The sequence below is a fragment of the Dicentrarchus labrax genome, unplaced genomic scaffold (assembly GCF_905237075.1).
Source record: "Dicentrarchus labrax unplaced genomic scaffold, dlabrax2021, whole genome shotgun sequence".
In the NCBI taxonomy this organism is placed as follows: Eukaryota; Metazoa; Chordata; class Actinopteri; family Moronidae; genus Dicentrarchus; species Dicentrarchus labrax.
The window spans coordinates 5401528-5422958 of record NW_026136707.1 but is presented as its reverse complement, the minus strand read 5'-3'; the positions used below and the strand labels follow the sequence as shown (position 1 = coordinate 5422958).

Sequence of the window (21431 nt, the reverse complement as noted above, 5' to 3'; positions counted from 1 at the left end):
ATGTCCATTTCTATCCACTGTCAGCTGTAATGACAAAAAGCCAGTTCTCTGTTGGTGAAAAAGGTCGGAGAGTTTAAACTCCTTTTACCATTATTGGTAAATTCATTCCCCCTCTGCTATTTCTGAATGACAACACCAATTTAGCCAGCCTTACAACAACTGTACATGGAAACCACTGCACAGATTGTCCAGTCAGGAATGGCTATTTTCATATGTTGTATATAATATCTTCTTAAGGCTCTACAGCAAAAATGCATCATGTTCAAATCTCAGGCATTATCGTATGAGGTTATAGTGATGAAAATCAGTAAATCACCTTTGTGGTCCTTCTGGGGTGAGGGGTAACAGGGTCAATTATGTGGTTTGGCAAATGACTGTTTCCTTGTATACTTAATATAAGTTTGTGTTTTTATTTCTTAGATTTATTTAGATTGTATTGTGTTGCTTCGCTTGTACTTGGCATGTATGTATTGGGAAGGAGATATGCTTCTGGCCACAAACACAGTTTTAAGATATAATAAAATAAAATTATTACAAAAAGACAAAAAAAAAGGGCGCCTGGATAGCTCAGTGGGTAGAGCTGGCGACCCATGTACCGAGGCTGAGTCCTTGCTGCAGCGGCCCAGGATTCGAATCTGGCCTGCAGCCCTTTGCTGCGTGTCATCCCCTCTCTCTGCCCCCCTTTGCTGTCTATCTTCAGCTGTCACTGTAATAAAGGCAAAAAGAGCCCCAAAAAACATACTTAAAAAGACAACTAAAATTCTTTTCAATAATCAGTTTATTAATGAATTTAAGGCCACTCTGGACTGTGCAGAATTCATAAAGAGCAGAAATAAATCACAGTCACACTGCCCTTGTTTGCTTCAGCACTACCCTGTGATGACTGCTTTCTATTGCTGTTGAGCTTATCCACATCATAACAGAATCAAACCAAATCAAATGTAAAGTAACTTAAAAAAAAAAAAGAAAAAACATCCGATCAAGTGTTACACAGTAAATTGATAGAGACTGTACATTGTGACTTTGGAAATTAAAGCTTCCTTTGAACATTTAGCTCAAACAGTGAGGAGCACTCCGCACAGCAGATGGAAACTTGAATTTAAAAATCACAATAAGACCAGTTTCCAGTTCACAACATAGACAGTTCAGCATGCTTCATATTTTCTAGGTGAGCACTGATATGTATCATCTCCATGTTGTGCTCAGTACATTCCCATACCCTTACTAATAGGTTCTTTGCCATGCATATCTAGTCTTGATATAAAGATGCTATTTGTAACCAAGTGTTGAAATACTAGTACTGTGTGTGTTGCTAAGGCCATAGGGAGTTGAATATGAATTCACATCAAAATTATAATGCAATATATAGTCATCTATTTATGAAAATCACAGGCAACCACTCTCAGAGTCCGTCTCACCCATTTCAGCAGACAAATACAATGACAGGAAGATAAATATGTTTTCAGTACAGCATTTGAAGAAAATTAAAAGAAAATCATGAAACAGCGTCATCCATTCACAAAAAAAGAGTTCATCTGCAGTTTTTACTGAATACATGTTGGTTAGAGATTCTTTGAACTGAAATAGGCTACAAATATTGATAAGAAGAAATGATAGGCCTGTTCATTAAGACAGAATAATACAGTGTCACGGAAACCATTCACAACATATGGAGTATACTGTATGCCACACACACACACACACAATTTTCTTATCCATCATCACAGCTTTCCATGCAGTCGTCTTTGGTTTCAGCCATGTTCACCTGCCAGTACAGCCACACTCAAAAACTAAAAAGGTACTGGGCTTTTTCTCTCTCGCGTAAACAATCAAATCTGTCAGAGTGGAAGAGAAGTGAAGAGGAGGGCAGACAGTCGGCATGCAGTATACGGGCACTAGTGGAAAAGATATGGCAGATGTCTCAATGCGATAACTTCTTTAAGGAGTCAAACTGTGAGAGAATTGGGTCACGTTATGGATGGCGATAGTAAACAAGTAAGTGACAAGTTGCTTCAAAGAAAAAAAAAATTGAAGAATAAAAAGGGGGAAAGAAAAGAGAAAGAAACACAGCCTGTTTCCTTATTGGCAAATGTTGCTAAAGATATCTGTAACATACTTTGCATTGGTCATCAGTATGTCCACATTACTTTGAGGGGTTTAGAATGATTAAAATCAGTCCCAAGATGCTTTCTTAAAAACACAAAAGGACAATATAATCCTTTAACTGAACAAAAAAACATGCACAATCAAAATGTTCTCTTGCAACAGCAGCATAACAACTTCCACTGCCCATCAACAGCGATCAGGGATGTGTCATGTGCTTTGGGCTCAAGCCACTGAACTAACTTGTTTGTCTACACGGATACATTTTGGCTACAGTAACTTGAGCTTGAAACAGCACTTACTGATCTCAACTCCTACTCCTGATCTGATGACACAACAGCAGTGACTTTAAAAAGAAGCACATTATAACGATCGACTGTATATAAAGTGTTATGGGAGCAAGCCAGAACATTTATATAAGGAGTTATATAGCAAAACCACTGTACATAATCAGCTTATATATGCTTATATATATATATATATAAGTTAAGCAAGACTCCATTTTGATGTGAATTAAAAGCTCAGCTAAAGGCAGAGGACTGATCACAGCCACCAAGATCTGCTCATGATAAAGGCAAACACACACACACACACACACACACACACAGACAGAAAATTCAATCAGATGATGTAAATATTGGATATGCTGGAATTTGAAAGGCTGAACTGAATTCACTGACTAAGCTAAACGCTACACAGAGGAACTGTACGTTGGCCTTGGTGTACAGAATTAAAAATGTACACTATTCTCACTCACTGGTAATTTCACGGACCATGGCAAGACGCAAAATTATTATGTGTACAGCATCCAAAACGGTCCATGTTTTGATACAAAAACCAGACAGATACAGACCAGCATCTTTGTTTGGGACCACCTTCTAAACAACACCCTAGATATTTGTAGACAGATACAGGATATGTGCGCCGTAATCGTAGTAACGGTCCTGCACTCGGTACTCACTGTAGCAGCCACACACACACACACACACACACACACACACACACACACACACACACACACACACACACACACACACACACACACACACACACACACACACACACACACACACACACACACACACACACACACACACACACACACACACACACACACACACACACACACACACACACACACACAGAGAAACAAAAACCATCATCTTCACTCATGTATTCATTGGTGCTGAGACAAGCAATGAGTCAGACTTGTGGCACAGTGTGACTGCTGGAAATTGCAGCTACTGCTCCACTAAACCCAATATTCAAAATAATGTAAGGTACTAGTGAAAAGACAGAAAAGAACAAGATTCTAAGGCATCACAAGGTTTAACCAGCGACCACAGCGCTGTGGATACATAAACTCATAGAGTCCAACTTTAACCCTTCACTCTTCACTGTGGCTCCCTTGGAAGAATAATTAGTGACGTTGCGGGAATCAAGGTGGAGAGCAGTCACCTAAGGGTTGATCAATTCAGGTTCATTGTTTTGTTTGTTTTTTATAAATCAGGTGTTTCTATCACCCAAATCAGTGCCCCACTGTTCGCATACAAGTATGATGTTGATTCTCCACAAACTAATTCTTCCACACACTGACGAAAACCCAATGAGGTGAAAAACCACCCACTGAAGTTATGGCAGAGTGAAACATGATTAGTAGTCTCTTAGGATAGACTATTTCTCTGAGTGGCCCTCTTTGAGTTTGGCAAGGGGGTTCGGCTGGGACTTCGGCTGGGACTTCTGCTGGGACTTCTGCTGGGACTTCGGCAGGTGCTTTGATATATTTTTATTGGTATCGGCCCAGAATTTCCCAACGGGTGCAGGTTTTCCTTCAGCTTTGGTGGGAGGTGGTGTTCGGGGAGGTGCGTGTAGACCATCCTCAGTGCCGATGTTGACAGTGATGTTGGTGTATAGGGGCAGGTATTGCAGTGAGATTGTCTCATATTCAGCTGTGTTCATTCCATCCATCTTCCAGGTCTGACGTGTCTTGGCCAGCATGTTGAACCTTTGAATCAAGAGCAAAGACAGAGCATTGAATATTGAAGGCTGCATACCATCACATTTTACCTGTAGTATAAAAACACAAACAAATGTTTGGAGTCTGCATGCAAACTAAATTCAGATTTGCTAAAAACTTCCCATGTAAAATTGGATGCATCAACATGTTTACTGTACCTCTTTGGGTTTATATCGTTGCCTTTGTCCAGCTTATGTTTAATCATCTTGTAGCGGCCAACCTTCAGTGACGGACGAGTGATGTACATCCCTGCCAGAGACACTCTGAGAAGATGAGAAAAAAGTGTCAGTATTTCACAGTCCAACTGGGTCTCACACATCTCCTAATGTGGGTCATGAGGATACCAACATTGTGGTCTTGTATCCATAACAGAATTGAAGTGGGGTCCTTTTTGTCTCTCTGACTTTTTTATTCTGACCTACATTCCTTTGTGGTTAACTGAAGGCTGTTTTTGGTTAGTGTAGCCTCAATGTCACACCAGAGGTCAGGGAACATCAATGTCTGACTGGCTACAGATGCATTATTCACCGCAGCATCTGGGGTAAACTATTCTCACCTGACTCCAATATCGTCGTCCTCTCCACCCCAGCCCCAGTAGTTATTGGGAAAGCCGTTCATTTTGAGGTAGTGCAGTGGCGTCAGAGCTGACACTCCTCCAAAGTACATCTTGTACGGAAGCCTGGAGAGGATTAAAGATAAAAAAAAAATTTCAATGTGGAACACAGAATGTGCTATTGGTCTAGCTGTGAAGAGCGAACCCTTCAATGAACATTCACAGATGTAAAAGGACATACTTGTAGCCAAACTTGTCCATGGCGATGGCAGCGTGCTTGGGGTTGGAGTCGCAGATGTATGTGTTGCGATCGTCCTCTGGAATGAGGTCCACATCATGGAAGAAGAGACAGTCCCATTCTTCCTCTTTCATGGCCTCCCGGAAACCCACATTCATTAGCTTGGCCCTGTTAAATGTGTAGTTTCCAGCCTGAGAGCACCGGAGAAAACACAAACATTTAATGTGCACAATAAAAAAAAAACGTATCCCATAATAAATGTTAAATATAGATATACTGCTCATCTCTACCTCAATGTTAATGTTGCATTATAATTTCAGGCCTAATTCAGATGTTAATGTTTTACTCATCCAACGTTTATTCAAACACTCTGGGCTTATTTTGAGGTATCCTCTAAGCCGAGGCAGGATAAATCATAAGGAGCAAGATTCAACAATATGACTGTGCAGAAATCCAGCTCAAGAGGTATAAGAGCTTAAGTGCTGAGGAGTAAACATGAATGAATTGTTAGCAGCTAAGGAGATTAAATCCTCTAAGCCACTTGAGCATTCTCATCCTCTAACATCCAGTGAGAGCCCACTAGAGGGCACTCTTCATCTAGCCTGAACTGTAGGTATCAAACCGAGGACAGTGTGCCTACAGGTCAAATCAACTATATATTAGCTGTAAATATCTGACAGAAAATTTCCTTATGTTTCAGCCAAATATGAAATCTATATTAATCAAAAGTAAAATGTTATTTCAATCCCTTATTCACCCTTTGAGACAATATATGACTTGGTTGTGTGAGTGTTTCACCTGGTGAATGACGTAAATCCCATAATGGAGCTGTTGTCGCTGCAGGAAAGGATGTAGGTAGTACAACAGGAACTTAAGGTGGTGTTCTCTGAGTCTGTGGGGAATGATGATGGCAGTTCGGTGCCTCGCCTCACAGTCGGGCGGCCTGTAGCGTCCACCGCGCACCACCAGTGGATTTTTCCTCTGAACCTCTGCTAGAGTGAGCCCTGATGGAAAGCTGACGTGGATTGGCCCACCTGTGGGCAGAAATGGGTCAGCTGTCATTACCAGTAGGAAACACGATATGTTTGATGGAGTGAAGGCAAATAGTCTGGTTAGACTACGAGAGCCTATGATTTGAACGTGAGGTTGCAGTTTGAACCTTCCTTTGTTGTCGAACATTTTGAACTGAACTTGTGTTAGTTTGAGGTGTTAGTAAATGTACAAATACCAGTTTTAACACTTATTTTTTGTTTAAGTTTGAGCAGCGAAGTACATTTGAGTATGCAAAAATGTTATTACATCTTGGATCACAATCTGAACAATTCTGTTTCAAACCAACACCTTTGCAATACTAATGCTGCCTACACTTATGATCCTGCTGACTTTTAAGATATTGATCATGCTGTCAGTAACTTTCTTATCTGCAGTTGTACTGGGCAACTACGAATGATGTGTTTGGTGCATCACACTAGTCACACTAGATTAATAACTGACATCTTACAAAGCTTTCTACAAAGAGCCTACCCTACAAAGCAATAACTGGGCATGTGAAAACAAGGTCGATACATGTCAACGCCTAGCCTATCTAGCTAACCTAGTGTAATGTGTACAATGAGTCTAATTCTGAAATGATTATAATAAATTAAGCAACTAGTCGATGGACCGAAAATGGGTCAGCAACAATTTCAAGAGTCAAATGATCATTTAAGTCAGAAAAAATTAAGACTTTCTAGTAGTACACAATTTAATATCCCTTTCATGATCATATCAGCCTAAATATTAAAGTATGATAGGAAACCAGTAGGGAAATATGGCCTAGAGTTATGTATTATTATACCACTGGTTTTCAGTGCTTCCCAGCAGGATCTAACAATGGTTTCTAATGATAATTAAATCAACACGATAATTAGACAATACAATAACATTGTATAAAAGGCAAAATTATGAATCGAATGTCTGTTAATTGCAGACATTTGTGTTTTGCCAACACGGGACAATCAACTTGTTGTGATATTCTACAATGAAAAAATTCCAGCATGTACCCCACTAAATCTGGCTGTGATATTCCAACCAAACCTGTTTGGACTGTTCATTCTCTCTTCCTCAAAGCTTTGTCAGTAAACCTCCAGGTGGTTTCTGTTCCTCCGTTCCTGCTGCCTGACCAAATTGTCAAGAAATACCTCAATAACCTTTATCCTTTTTTTTTGCTAGGAAAGCAGTCAATGTCTTGTAGCTCAGTTTTCACAATGAAGTTTAAGATTGCTGGCAGTAACAAAAGGGCTGAGGGCAGAACCCAGGGAACAGGAAACTAAGCCTATTTTGACAGTGCATCTCAGGTATACTGAACAAACATTAAGCTGGCTCACCTTTATCCAGGCAATGTGTAATAAGTGTGGAGGAGGAAGTGGGGAGGGCAAAGACAAATATATAAATAAATGGAATGTACCAAAGGTCACTTACTACCCCCAAGCTTTCAACACTATCTCATTGTCTTCATCAGTGGATGGAGTTTGCTCAGTTTGTCATCACACAAACTGAGATGATGATGCGGTCGAAAGATGTGAAGTTGACAGCTGGGAAGCAGAATTTGACTTTTTGGCAAACTGACATTTACAAAATCGATTTTTTTCCCACACAAAAAAAGGACACACCGTATTAGGTTACCTGGTAAGTAAAATTTAAAGTCTGCAAGTTTTCAGTCATTCATTCATTCTGTGATGACTGAGTTAAGCATGTAAGCTTTCATCCATATTGAAACCATCATGGTTGCTAATTTGTCACTACATCCTTGTTTACATTGATGTATATGGGCAATACAGTATGTTTGCTTGCTGTTTCATTGTACTCAAGTAGGTGTCTGATTTATCGTATTAAACACACTACTGAACTGGAGTAGTCAAGATTACAAACTTGCAAATAAACAATTAGCTTCAAAATCCATTAAAAATCAATTATGACCGTAATAAATGTTGGTTTATAGAGGGGCAGCTTATTTGCAGGTAAACACAGGGCTCGAATCACAGCAATATGTAATTCTGGAAAATGACCAGGTATGTTTTTTTTTATACATCAATGCTGTATTTAAAAATGTGTGTGTGTGAAGGAGAGAGAAATCTACCTTCAGTAACATGGTCTTATCAGGTCCTTTGGAATAACACAGAAGCAGGGGAGACCACTCACCGACATAAGGGGACTTCTTAGGACACAGGGGCATGTCATCTCCATGGCTATGAGCTCTGGATAGGTGGGAGAGGTTGGCATACACATCCCCTCCAGTGATGCCAGTTGTTGTGTGGTTGCGACCAAAAAGGCCAAAGGTGTCAGGCTTGCGGAAGATGCGGATGAAGTAAGAGACCCTCTTCTGGTATCCCTCTCGGGACAGCAGCGCCATGACCACCAGCTGGATGCCCAGAAACATGAAAAGGTAGCGCCATTTGGACTGGATACTGACCATGGCGACGGCTCCTGGTCGTCCAAACAACAGAGGTCGGGAGGAGGCAGTGCAGAAAGTCAGCTGTTCTGGAACAACCTGACTCTCAGTGATTTAATGCTGGTAAACTCTCCCCAAGCAGAATAAAGTTCAGGAAGGAGACGATTGTCAACTGTGAATTTGATGGAGGCTGGTGATGTGGCAGTTAACATCCACAAAGTCAAATATACTATGTACCTTCTCTAAAATATGGCAATGTGACAGTTATGTGTAAAGTGAAATGCAATAATCTGTGGCAATATGGAGTATGAATATAGAACAAGATGTGTGGAAAAAAATAGACAAAAGTAACACAAAAAAGGCACTTTTGGTAGGCTGTAATTAAAAAGAAAACTCCAAGGAGAGGAAAAATAGAAAAATATTCTGAACCAAGAAGAAAAGTCTTGTCAACTTTTCTCTATTTCACTGCATTCCCTGCTGCAGGTCACTATGTGGCAAATATCTCCAAAGTTGACTGTTGGTCCAATTTGTGATTGGCGTGGGGTGGTAATGCCAGTCCCACATCATGTGGTTTCACCCCCAATAAATTCCATCCGTGGCCCCGTGAAGCTCATTCTCCTGCGGTCAAATAAATGCCAATGTCAGTGTCTCTCACTCACTCTCTCGCTCTCTCTTCCTCCCTTTGTGAGCTTTATGCTGCCTTCTGTTCTCCCTCATGTTCTCTCCTGAGGGAGGCCTCTGCAACAATAACAGCCGCCATGACAAAAGGGAGCATATGCAGCCGTATAGGCCCTATACTTTACAGAGGATTACACAGCCTCCATCGACTCACTGCCTGACTGGCTGGGGAGACAGGGGGAGTGGACAATGACCAGCGTGGGAGGAGTGGTCAGAGGGTTGCATGTGTGTGTGTGTGTGTGTGTGGGCGACTGTGTATTTGTTAGGGTGAGGGTTTCAGCAGAGAGTCGAGCTGAGAGAAAAAGCAATGGGAGAGGAGACGGAGGAAGAGAGGAGGAGGGAGAGTTTTGATTCCCACTGCTATTGTCTCATAATGATGCAATCCACCGCTATTAGACACTTCGCAGCTCACTGGGCTGGTAGCCACTAGATTCACTGGATGGACAGGAACTGAACCAATCACTCCAGCACGGCTCTGAAAGACAAAACACAGAAGAGGAGGAGGGGCCGTTACATTGACTGACACCCTTTGGTTCAAACTGTTGACATCAGCGATTTTGTACTTACAGCAGAATGTCTTTCCCATACAAACAATGACTAATTGTGTGCAGTGCAGGCCAAACAAGTGGATTGTGTTTGTTTACAGGGAGACTCAACAGCACAGTTGGATAGCCTGAACTAATCAGGCACAGCATGGGCTCCAGTGCAGATGCCCCCCCAACCACCCAAGAGAGCCCTGCTGCCCACAGTGGATGGCAGATGGGAAGCCATGCACCACCATGTGTATGAAACTTCCTACATCTAGAGCCAATGAACTCTGTGGCCCTGTAGTTTTCTGCAATGTTGTCTTTGCCAACCTTGTGTAACCCCTACCACTGCTCCGATGCTGTCTGCTGCAGTATCCAACATATCCTTGGTTGCAAATCAATTAGTGCTTGTTAAAGTAGCCAGCCTAAGGTCGCTAATCCTAATCCCACTGAATGCTACAACACTGGTGGTGGAGAGACTGAGAGAGAAATAAGGTAAGAAGAGCAAGAGCAGCTGCCAACCTCTCACCTAAACATAATACCATTACTGGTTTTACAGCTTCTATTTAATTCCAAAAAGTCAATATTTGTTTAAGTCTGTCGCATTAAAGGAAAGGCACATATAGAACTGAAATGCATCCCAGTGAACTTGAACTTAACTAATGGTAATGTTCTACTGTTATGGCCTTCATAAACACATTTTTATATTTTGACTTTCAATTTCTAGAAATTGAAAGTGCAGTCGTTTAAATCCCAGTTAAGTTTATTCCTACTGTATCATCAGTATGGTGTTGACATCTTCAGCCCTTGGTGTATGACTAATTACACAGGGGAAAACAATGCATTATGAGCACTCTTCTTGGCAGAGTACATTAGATATCAGAAGCAGTGTTCTTATGCTATTAACGCAGCTTGTTAAGAGAGAGAGATGGAAAACAGCAAAGATGAAGAAGAAAAAACAACAGAGTGCTCTGCCAAGAGATGGAAAAAAGAAAGAAGACTACTTAGGGTGCTCCGATTGATTGGTCACCGATCGTAATCGGATGATATGCGCTCTAATTAGTTTAGCCGAACAGCTGACGCATTTATTTTATTCCTTGGTAGAGTTATTCATTCTGTGACACAGAGATTTACTTGGTACATAGATCATTGATTGAATATACTCTGTATATTAACGGCCAGGGACTCGTGTTAGTATTTTGCAGAGACAGAGACGTTATCTGGTGGATGTCACAAGCACAGAGTGATGAATACGGAATCCCGGCTGAAAAACGTTCAAAACGTGAGTTGTGTTTCTCCGGCCACTTTATAAAACATACTGCTGATCAAAGTAACGAAGCAGACACACACTTCCTGTATATGGAAAGACGAGCAGAGAGGGGGGGGCAGCCGGTGTGTGAGAAGTGAGGTGTAGGTGTGTGCGTGGAGGGGAAGATGAGGGAAAAGGAAAGTATTTGTGAGTAAACAATAAAACAGGTGGATATAATAATGATAGAATAATTAATACATTTTGATTCTAAATATACAATGCTGTTAAGAATAAATAATATAAGAATAAATCAGCCAATACTGCAATAATTAAAATCACACATAAAATCACACAAGTGATTAATTATAATTATTTGTCTTGATAATTACAAGAAAACTACTTTTCCCCACACCATTACATATTAACATCTAGTTTTTAAAAAGGAGTCAGCTCTGCAATGCAATGTTGTTTTATAACACACAGCCTGCTTGAACTACAACTACACAGAGATATTGATGACATCTGACAAGCTGAACTGTAGTGTTGATGTATTTCTGCATTTTGCTTTGACAGCTGACTCAGAGGATTTTCAGTTCAAGGATAATAAAAGGGTTTTCTCTTAGGGGATATGTGTATCAAAAGGGAGAGGAAAGCCTCTGCCTGCCGCTGCAGATGATTTTCATCCTGCATGTGGAACTGTGAGCAGATGGAACATTGACCCCTCTCACTTTGCCTGGCACCTATAATAACCCCATAGATTATGGATATGACTTATAAAAGATCACGCCATAAAGACTCTGGTTAATCCTGCAGTGAGGAAATTCAACTCCACCACGCAGAAATGTGATCCAGAACACAAAAACAAGTGACCTGGAAAACAGTCGTCTTTTAGTTAGTTACTAACTAGTTCATGATCTTTGAGGCTCACAAGATTAAACCACTTGAGATGGAAGGACAAAACAGCTGATAAACTCAATGCAATGTGCAGGTTTGAACCACTAGATGACTAAGCATCATTCATTAGGAAAACCCCCAGAGACCAAATTTAAGCTATGACACCCTCCTCCTATTCTTCCATAATCCAGCGTCACATTAGTTTGTAATGAGGTATATGAATGTCTTTACAAGGGGGAGAAATGATAAGTCTGGTCTGCTTTAGTGCCTGAGGGCCATATTGTGATTGAGCTGGCTTGTACAGTGAGAGAACTTGGCAACAGGCACCTCCTTCAACAAAGCTCAGGCACTGACTTAACACACGTATAAAAGAGACCCAGTGACTAGATTTAGACGAATCTTTCTGTGTAGCTAAAAGGCTGAGGATGAGGAGTGAACCAAAGAGAGAGGAGGACAAAGCAAACTAAAAGGAGCCGGAGGGGGAGAGGGACAGCAGCCAACAGTCTGGTTACACTATGTTCTTTTGACTTCATTGTTTCTCCTGCACGATATCCTTCCTTTCTGCATTTAGAATTTTAAAAAGAGGCAGGTTTGGCATGGCATATCATACATCCAGCATGCCAAAGCAAGCCTTTTCTGGTCTCTCTTCTTATGGTTTTTTTAAATCTCACTGTGCAAAGTGTGGATTAAACAGCGATGGCACTTAATAGCCAACAAATGGGACATTTTTCTTTCCGCCCCTTGGGGCATTAATATTACATATATGCGGTATGTCCACATGCATGCTTGCACACACATGAATGAATGCAAGAGGAGCCAAGAGGCCTGGCATGGGGGTTAGATAAAGAGCAGACAAGAAAATACAACGAGATGGGGTTAGAGTATGGGAGTTATATATTTAGATCATCTTCTAGGGACAATAGTTTATGGTCAGCACTGCAATTCCTAAAAGGGACAGCAAAGAACTCATGCACAGTCTTTTCACAGTCATAGCAGCCCCTGAAGGAGGTAAACAAGCAGCCAGACCAAGTCACAGTGGGGGTCACCACAGAAGAAGTTTACCTAACCAGACATTCCTACTGAGTCTCTAACAGTCCTAACACCTGAATCGCCTTTCTTCTTTCTTCCCTTTTCTCCCCTCTCCAACAGTAAAGGCACTGATCAGTAGCATTTATGCACAAAAACCTCACATTTCCAACACCCAAGGTTGCTACCTGTCAAGGGTTATTTAACAGTTGGTGGTTATCTGAGCCAGAAATTCCAGGCACAGCTGGTTCACATCAAATGAGCAGAGTACAGAGCAGAGATGTGACCCATTCCCACTTGAGTAAAATGCTGTTTTACTAAATTGTCTGCAACTGTCTTCAAAGCAGTGAAAAAAAGTCAAGAAAAAAAGCTATTAGGTATTGGCAAATACGAAAAAAAGAGAAAATCTGGCCACACAACCTAGACTAGATAGAAAGGTCCTTAAAACCTCTTAACCCCACTGAAGCTCATAGTAAGGCTCTGCATTAGGGGTTGAAGCTTTCACATCTACCCGAGTATGTCATCATTCCTATATGTGCCAGCCTATTGAGGACGAGCGAGTGCTCTCCAGTCTTAAACGCATGACCTTCCTGTTCAATCTGCTAAGCCTCTACTACTGTTAGAGGGGGGGAAAAGTCAAATCCCACTCACTTTTACAAAAACATTCACTTTATGCTTTTATTCATGGTTACAGCATAAGACTCCTGCATGCTATGAGAACTTGCTATCCATCGCGCCTAAATTATTTATCTAACTATGGACAGCAGGTCAAGGTAGCAGGACACAGTGACACATTTATACACATCGAACATCTAAGATGGCCATCAATAGGAGAGGCAACGGCAACTGATGTCATTAAAAAGGCATCTTCTACCAGAGAAGAACTTACCAGTAAAATAAGATTAATGAATGAAACAGAACTCTGTATTCTGTGATTAGATGGAAGGTCAGATCTGTGGCTGCTTAAAGAGTGCAGAAAGAGCATTGATGGAAATGGGTTGAAACACAAAAGGTCTGGTAGGAACAGAACTTAAGATAGGAAGCGAGAACCAGTTCCAAACTGTTATCACTTGTTTTAATGCTGTGCATTTTTTTTTTGACAGTTGGGCGTTGCAAACTCATGTGTCTACATTGCTGGAAATTTGCAACAAGACTGAGTCATGGCCTGAGAGGAAGAAACGGTCAAAAGCACAGTGCTTGTTGTAATATCTGTAAAAGGTTCATTTCGAGTAAGGGTGGAAACATCCGCAATATGCTGAAAAGATCATTCTATGCAACGTGGACTTACATTCAACGAATGACATGTATTTGATACTCTCAGACCAGTGCCAATGATTCCCAACGAAGCAGCTCACCCATTAAAAACATCCAATTTACAAAGTTGAAAATCCAAATTAATAGCAGTGGAGCTTTGACACACCTGAGTCACACGGGAGTAGTTTTTTCCATTGTTTCTACACTGTGTTCAGGCTCAGAGTTCATAAAACAGTGGTGTTGAAACTGAAAACCTCTGTAGGCCTACTTGTTTCCTACACAGAATATTTATCAGAAATCAATAAAGAAACGGACCAATAAGCCCCGTCAGTAAATGCCTTGTGTTCAGAATCAGATAGGTGGGAAGAGATCATAAAACATAGTTAACATAAGGTGTAGTTAGCTTTCTTTTATTACCTCTAGGACCTGGTGTTATTTGTCTGGTAGAAAAGCCCCGCAGGGCAATGAGGAGCACTGAGATGAAGCACTTGTTAGCAGAGGGTTGACTACGCAGTGTCGTTAGCTGTGTAGTATTACACGTGGCGGGTAATAGAACAACACCCACCAGCAACATTCGGTTTCCGATCTGCTCCCATAAATGGGCTTTCCTGTCTGGTTTTCAGTTCTGATATATCAAAGTTCAGGATATACAACAACTTTCTCTTCCGTTTCCTTGGTTAGAGTTTTCATATAGCTTGTAAGTTTTCAAACAGTTCATTGGAGCTGCTCTCTCTTTCTCTGGACAAGTTTATACGTAATATAGTTAGTTTAAGCTTATGTAGTTTGTTTGATCTTCTCCCTCCCTTTGTGGATTTAAAAAATGTCCCTGTAGAGGAAATATACTTTCCCAGTCCCTGAGTACACTTCAAGTGACGTACATTTCATCATCAGAGGGTGTAGGTATAGGCTCTCTGGTCACTACCAATGTCCAAGCGGCTAAAAAGAGAAAACAATATAAACAGAACTACAAGGCTGCCCATGTACGTGTCTGTTTGGGAGTAAAGTCACGCTTTGAAGATCTCAATGAATCATCAACACCTGTAATGATTCACAGACAAGGCTAAAATCTGACCTCATTCTAATCCAATTAGCAAATGCACAGTGCCATGGCTGAACAGGCAAAGTGATGTTTTACGTCAGGCAAGTTGAACAATTTACCTTTTTTTAAACAATTTTTCCTCTCTCATTTAGTCAGGAGATGATTCAATATCAGTTGAGTATTTCTTTCTGGGCTATATTAGTTTGTGGTTATGTTGTATTAGCATCCATTATATTTATATCTTGCATTAAAGTTACTTCTAACTATTTGCCATTTGCTGAAACAAAATCTATTCAAGGCAGCACCAGAGTGCTGTTTGGTTCATTGTGGTCTCACATGATTTGAACACACCAGGTTTCTTTACAATCACGCTGGGCAACCCATTAGCATCAGGGCAGTGCATTGGGATATAAAGTCTGGAATGAAAGCATTATCCCCTGGAGTTATTCAACCATTACTCAGCCATTCAGCATTAACAGGAATTATTGTATTGAGTTATCATTTCCTCATTCTTAAAAGACGGATACCAGGCTTAGGAAACCAGGCCTTACCTATAGACTACAAAGTCAAATTCCTCACAATGGATTTTAAAGAAGCACTTATTGGGCTCTTGTTTGGGGGGCTTTGGGACGTTGGCTGTATTCCACAGCTGAACAACTGGTATATGCCACTCCTGAACACTCATGCAGCGAGGACCTGTGAGTGTAAGCTAATTAACAGGAGTATTTCTACTGGTTTAGGAACTGGTGTTTAATACTGCACATAAGAGTGAAACTGATTTGGACAGATGTGGCCAGCAGACCGCAAACAGCTCTTACACAACAGCATGGCTTCTTCACTAGGCTGCCAGGACATTAGGGAAATATTCTGTACACAAACCACCATCCGCCTTAAACAGACTTAAGGTAAAAATGTTATTCAAATTCTGTATACGCAAGCAGGCTCTCTCTCTCTCTCTCTCTCTCTCTCGCTCGCTCGCTAACCAAGCAAGACCAGGCAATGAAATAATGTGCAAACATGCCCTGAGAAAAGAGGTGTCTGCATAACAACGCGTACCAGCGTCCTTGTCATGGCAACCCATCCTGAGCTCTGGCCATTCATCGTGGGTGCAGCTGGTACATGTCTCTATGGCTGTTCCCTCGAGTACGACTCTGCTGGGACAGACTGCTGAGGAGAGGGGAAAAAAACACATCATCCTCCTCCTTCCTCCCACTTTTCCTTCTCATCTTTCTTCCTCTGGTGTCTCATGCTGTTTCCATAGTGTTCACCTCCAGCTATAACCAACCCACCAGGGACAATGGTTTGCATACTTAGCAATGACAACCATGGAGATCAGGAAACCCCCGTGGGGCTGGAAAACCCACAACAAAACGGGCAACAGGTTACACAAGAAAGAAGACAGTTGATACCGCTGTTTGTGCCATTTAGCTTATTTAAACAAAAATGAAACTGCAAAGAAATGAAACACACAAAACACACTGGGCCTTAAGGGACTGCCAACGGTTGTTTCATGTGAATATCTAATGCGCAAAGATACAAGAAACAAAAGTATGTCAGATAGTGAGATCCAATCTGACAGTCTGAGAGCTGATACCAACAACTTACACTTATTAGTAGGGCTGCAACGAGTACCTCGATAACTCGATTACAAAGAATGATCGAGGAATGTCGTCTGCCTCGAAGCCTCGTAAAGCTCACGTTTTGCACGGATTCTTTTTAGTGTCACACAACGTGCTTACGTCACAGGCTATGCGTCCCCAACAACGCGGAAGAAGACGCAAGCGGGCTCTGTAACGTGTGTGTACAGTTTTGCTGTACAGAACGGCAGACGCCGGGACTGAAAACTGAAAACAGTCATCTGTCTTGTTATCTATTGTATATTTATAAATCGGGCTTTAATTAAGCAAAAGTATGTTTTATCCGAATACTCGATGAATCGATGGAATATTCTATAGAATACTCGATTACCAAAATATTCGATAGCTGCAGCCCTGCTTATTAGTCAGTTTACAAAAAAAAGTTATTATCTATGGGAGCTGCGTTTTAACCTTGAGATCATTACAACAAAATATCTTTGTTATTTTAACCCAGGGTCTCAATATCAATAAAGTGACAATATTTTGGATCAAACAATCTTAACTGGGATAAGTACTATGCTCTGGTAGGAAGTATGACAACAACATCTCCCAGTGACGTATATACATATCTCAAATGGAATTATTTAGCCATTTTTAGGCGCAATTTTAGTCTTTATAAAGTAAATAGATTATTGTTCAAAAGGATAAAGAACATCTGTTGCAGCAATGTGCAAGATGATAATTGGAAAACCTGTATTATTTTTTAGAAAAAAAGTGTCACAGGATTGTATTGTCACAATCAACCTTAATCGCAATAACTGCCAGTGGTCATGTGCAGAGGGGGAAGCTTTTATTCTCTGCCACCACTTAACCGAGACAGGAAAAAGAGATCTCAGAAAGGAAGCTTGTATGTTGTTTTTACATCTTGGTGCTGAGCTGTGTAACCATGTTACTATGACTAGTTATTGTACATTTATCTTTTATGGGAAACGTTTTTAAAAAAGCACTTATGTCACAGAGACAGAGGCTGTCATAACTAGTTGGAGGTCTCTTCTTAATATAAGAGAGATCAGTTGCGTAGTAAGTGTTGAAAAACTGTGTGCACAGAGTGAAAGCTTCCTGGAACGCATTAGTGCGTCTGATGAATTTACACAAATAAAATAAAAACTGGGTGTGATGAGTACATAATACTGAACACACAGTGCGTAACATAAAACAAAGAGAACATATCAGATAACAGGTTAAAATACTGGTCCTTCTTCCTGGGGTGGAAAAAATAATTATACTGTCTGTTTCCTGCATTCCAGGTTGCCAGGTCTGTGGTTTTCCTGCATAATTTGACTTCTTTTGAAGTACTGCCGTGGGTTCAATTTTTTTTGTCAGCTGGTTGGGTAGACACAATTTGAATGCAAATTACATGAATAACTCTGTAGCAGACAGACTCATTCACAGAGCTATATTTTCTTTCTGATTATATACTGTAACTACTGACACAAGGCCATGCTAGGACCTATGTGAAAGAACTGTTTAGGACAAACTGATGTAATGCTGGCACAACAAACATATATGGTGTTGCTTTGTAGCTATTACAATACGTATGGCAATGATAGCAACGCTGTTCAACTTCTGAGCCGACACCGATGTTTAAAATACATTTTGGCTGATGACTGATTTAGTTTTTTGCGGGTTGGTACAGAGCATCTGCATGGTGTCGGCTTAAGTGGCTGCGCAAATTTGTTGTGTTATTGCCGTATTTTAGTACCGCCTGGCACAGCTTACTCACTACCTTACTTTGGTCTATTTTCTGTGTCCCGTGTTTACACTGGAATCCAAAATGACTCCAAACGTCTGCTTTTAAAGTTGAAGGCGGAGGTTTAACACTGCTTCGGTTGCCATGTTGTCGTTGTGTGGTCGAGTCCGTACAACGCAAATCACACAAAAGGTGCTCACCGCGCCCCCCACTGGCCAGGGGCTTGAATCGATTCAGAGGATGTAATGAATCGATATTGAATTGGGAAAAAATATATTGCAATGCACTGCTGAATCGATATTTTTACCCACCCCTATTATTTATTCACTCTTTTTGTGGCAGGGAAACAAATAAAGCTACAAAAAGATAAGCATTTCTGCCTTGTTGAACCTCAGAACATTTCTCATCCAACATGTGTCCCTGTTGCTGCATGGAGCACATTTGCATGTGATTTGTGCCAGTGCTACAAAACAGAGATAATTATTTCTCAAATAACCAACAGAACATAAAGCCGGAGCCAAACTGATGTGACACAACAGATAAAAGTCATTCGATAAGGCAAACATACAAACTTCCCATACCGATGTTCGACCGGTATATCGGTGCATTACTACTTTAAAAGCAGTGTGTATGGTTTGGATTTTTTTGAGTTTTGGTACAGGGTTCCCACTCTTTTTAAGAAATCATTTCCCAGAAGTTTTCTTGACAATACAGGACAACACGTCGTATAATTTACAGGTTGTTTACACAGTTTTATTCCTCCTTCTTTTGTGATGCAGGCTTCATGGTGAAGCGATGCAAGGTCATTACAGGTAGGTGGGTCAGCGTTTGACGGGACACTGTTTTTCCACTCATTTTCCGCTTTCTGTCTCCAGTTATTTGACAGTTTAATGCCGTTTTCATCAAAACTAGGTTAATGTAGATGAGTGAGAGAATAAAACACAATTCCATTTTTCGAACATAGATTATTTACAGGATGTTTGGTCATTTCAATCAATTTCTAAGTGCCCCCATGACTGGAAAACTAGTTTCTAAATATCAATGTTTTCCAGGACATGTGGTAACCACTGACAATATGGAAACCCCTGTTGGATCAGGGCTGATTTTGTCACACAGCGCTGACAACCCCTGCCTTCATCGGTCCTTTCATTTCTCAAGTACTTAATCAATCCGATGGGGGAGGGGCCGCCATGTAGAGCCTTTTGTTCAGCTGAGGAGGGTACACATGAAACTACTGGAAAAGAATAGAGGCTATGAAACTTGTTTCAGCTGTAAGTCAAGGAGCCCAAGCCAGAGAGTAGCACGAAATGTCGCAATCAAAAGAGTATTTCTTCCAACACTCACACACGTTTCGGGCTAACTCAACCCCTCTCATGAGTCCACAGCTATTAATATCCCGAGTTGTTGCCCACTCCAGTTGTGACTAAACTTATTTACAAACTTTTTTTTTTTGGTGTTGCCTGTGTCGCCCTCTGGGCTTTGAGCAGAAACACAGACGTGTGGCAACTTGTAGGTCAAGCTAACTTTCAAGTTTTGTTAACTAACTTAAACTAAAAGTAACGCAAGCTGACTTTTTCTTGGGGGGGTAACGTACAGTCATTGACCTAATATTGACTAACATTATCGTACACAATGTTGGCTATGTTAGCTAATGCTGAGTTAGTATAATAAAGACCTTTAAAACCTAGAAAAAACCCTCTACTTTCTGTCAGCGTTGGAGCAAAATGGTCGTTTAACCGTTTATTGACGTTATTCGTCGGATTATTTAATGACGTTACCGTTACTTCACCGTCGTTTACTAACCCGAGTTCAACTGTTGTGTGACTGATTGCTCAAAACCAAGAGATAATCGACCACACTTCAACGTTAAACCACACAATCCTGGTTAACTCTGTAAAGGGGGGGGAAACTATTCCCTCCCAACCCCAGCCGACACTCACCCAGCTGTGTCGGGGGAAACCAAAAACACGAAGCTAGCCGCCGTTGGGTTAAAACAGACGTTAGTTAGCTGGCTAGCTACGTTAGCTAGCACACGCTTTCTGTTTTTTTTTTTGTTTTTTTAAGGTGTCGGTTAGCAATATGTTTAATGGTTTCATCCTTACCAGATGGTGTTGCAGGAAACCTTAGGCTGGTAACGTAGCTGTTAGCCGCCGATATCCCCCCCCACAAAAAAAAATAAATAAATAAAACAACAACACCCTCCCTCCTCCGGATTTCCGATATGTTTTGAAGTTGATGGTGAGCCGTCCGCTGCGATGTGCCACAGTGCCACAGTGCCGAAGAGCGAATGAGCAGAGTCAATGTCGCACAGCAGCTTTCCCCCTCCCCTTCACTCCGAACACCAAATTACACTGGAGCGAAACTAATTCAACGTGAGGTGACACACTGAGTCACTCTTGGCTGAGCTGGAAGAAATAATTAATCTATTGGTTGAAAATGTCTGTGTTTATTATTATTATTATTATTATTATTATTATTTTTTTTTTTAAAATTAACACGTGAAAAATCGCGCTACACTGGACGTCTTATGAAGTCAAAAAGCTGTTACATAGTTAGGTGTAAAACATATACAGCTGTTTAACACTCAAAAGATGTGGATTTAGTTGGATTTTGTTGGGAAGACCTGATGTGGCTTCAGACTGAAAAAAAGAAGAACCATGATCAGGTTTAACCTGTTAAAAATAAAGCACACGGTAACCACGTTTGGTTTGGAGATTTAACGTCATTGACCCAGTTGGCTGTCACTTTTGAGTTTGGTTTCGATTTCCGCAAATCTAATCAAAGGTGAATCAAGTTTTTTTTTTTTAAACGTTTAATAAAGTGTGGTTGAGTTTGCTTTTCTTGGACATTCAATTATATTAAAGTTTCCAAAAGTTTGCAAAAACACATGACAGTACTGACTGAATCTGTGATTTACATATTCCATGTTTTTAATGCATGTATACAACTTGTAACAGCTGGGGCATACCTCGAAGAAATAACTTCATACAGGCCATGTCCCTTATATTAAAACAACAGTTAACTAAGCCTACAGGTTTAACTTGTTCTAGAGCTTATATTTGTCCATTTATGAATTCATCACGATCAGCTTGATGT

At 40.8% G+C, this 21431-nt stretch overlaps 1 protein-coding gene and 1 long non-coding RNA gene across 2 annotated transcripts; one reads left to right on the top strand and one right to left on the bottom strand.

Moving 5' to 3' along the window:
- Nucleotides 1–760: 760 nt before the first annotated feature.
- On the bottom strand, nucleotides 761–20631 carry si:dkey-199f5.8 (beta-1,4-galactosyltransferase 3). Its single transcript, XM_051405262.1, has 7 exons — nucleotides 20438–20631; nucleotides 8092–9494; nucleotides 5710–5945; nucleotides 4915–5102; nucleotides 4677–4799; nucleotides 4279–4383; nucleotides 761–4108 (listed from the first exon to the last, which is right to left on the bottom strand). The coding sequence occupies exons 2-7, from the start codon at nucleotides 8363–8365 to the stop codon at nucleotides 3778–3780; spliced, it is 1257 nt and encodes a 418-aa protein (XP_051261222.1). The 5' UTR covers nucleotides 8366–9494; nucleotides 20438–20631; the 3' UTR covers nucleotides 761–3777.
- LOC127366414 (uncharacterized) lies at nucleotides 9851–10860 on the top strand. Its single transcript, XR_007885310.1, has 2 exons — nucleotides 9851–10041; nucleotides 10742–10860. It is a non-coding gene; the product is annotated as an uncharacterized LOC127366414 (long non-coding RNA).
- Nucleotides 20632–21431: the final 800 nt, after the last annotated feature.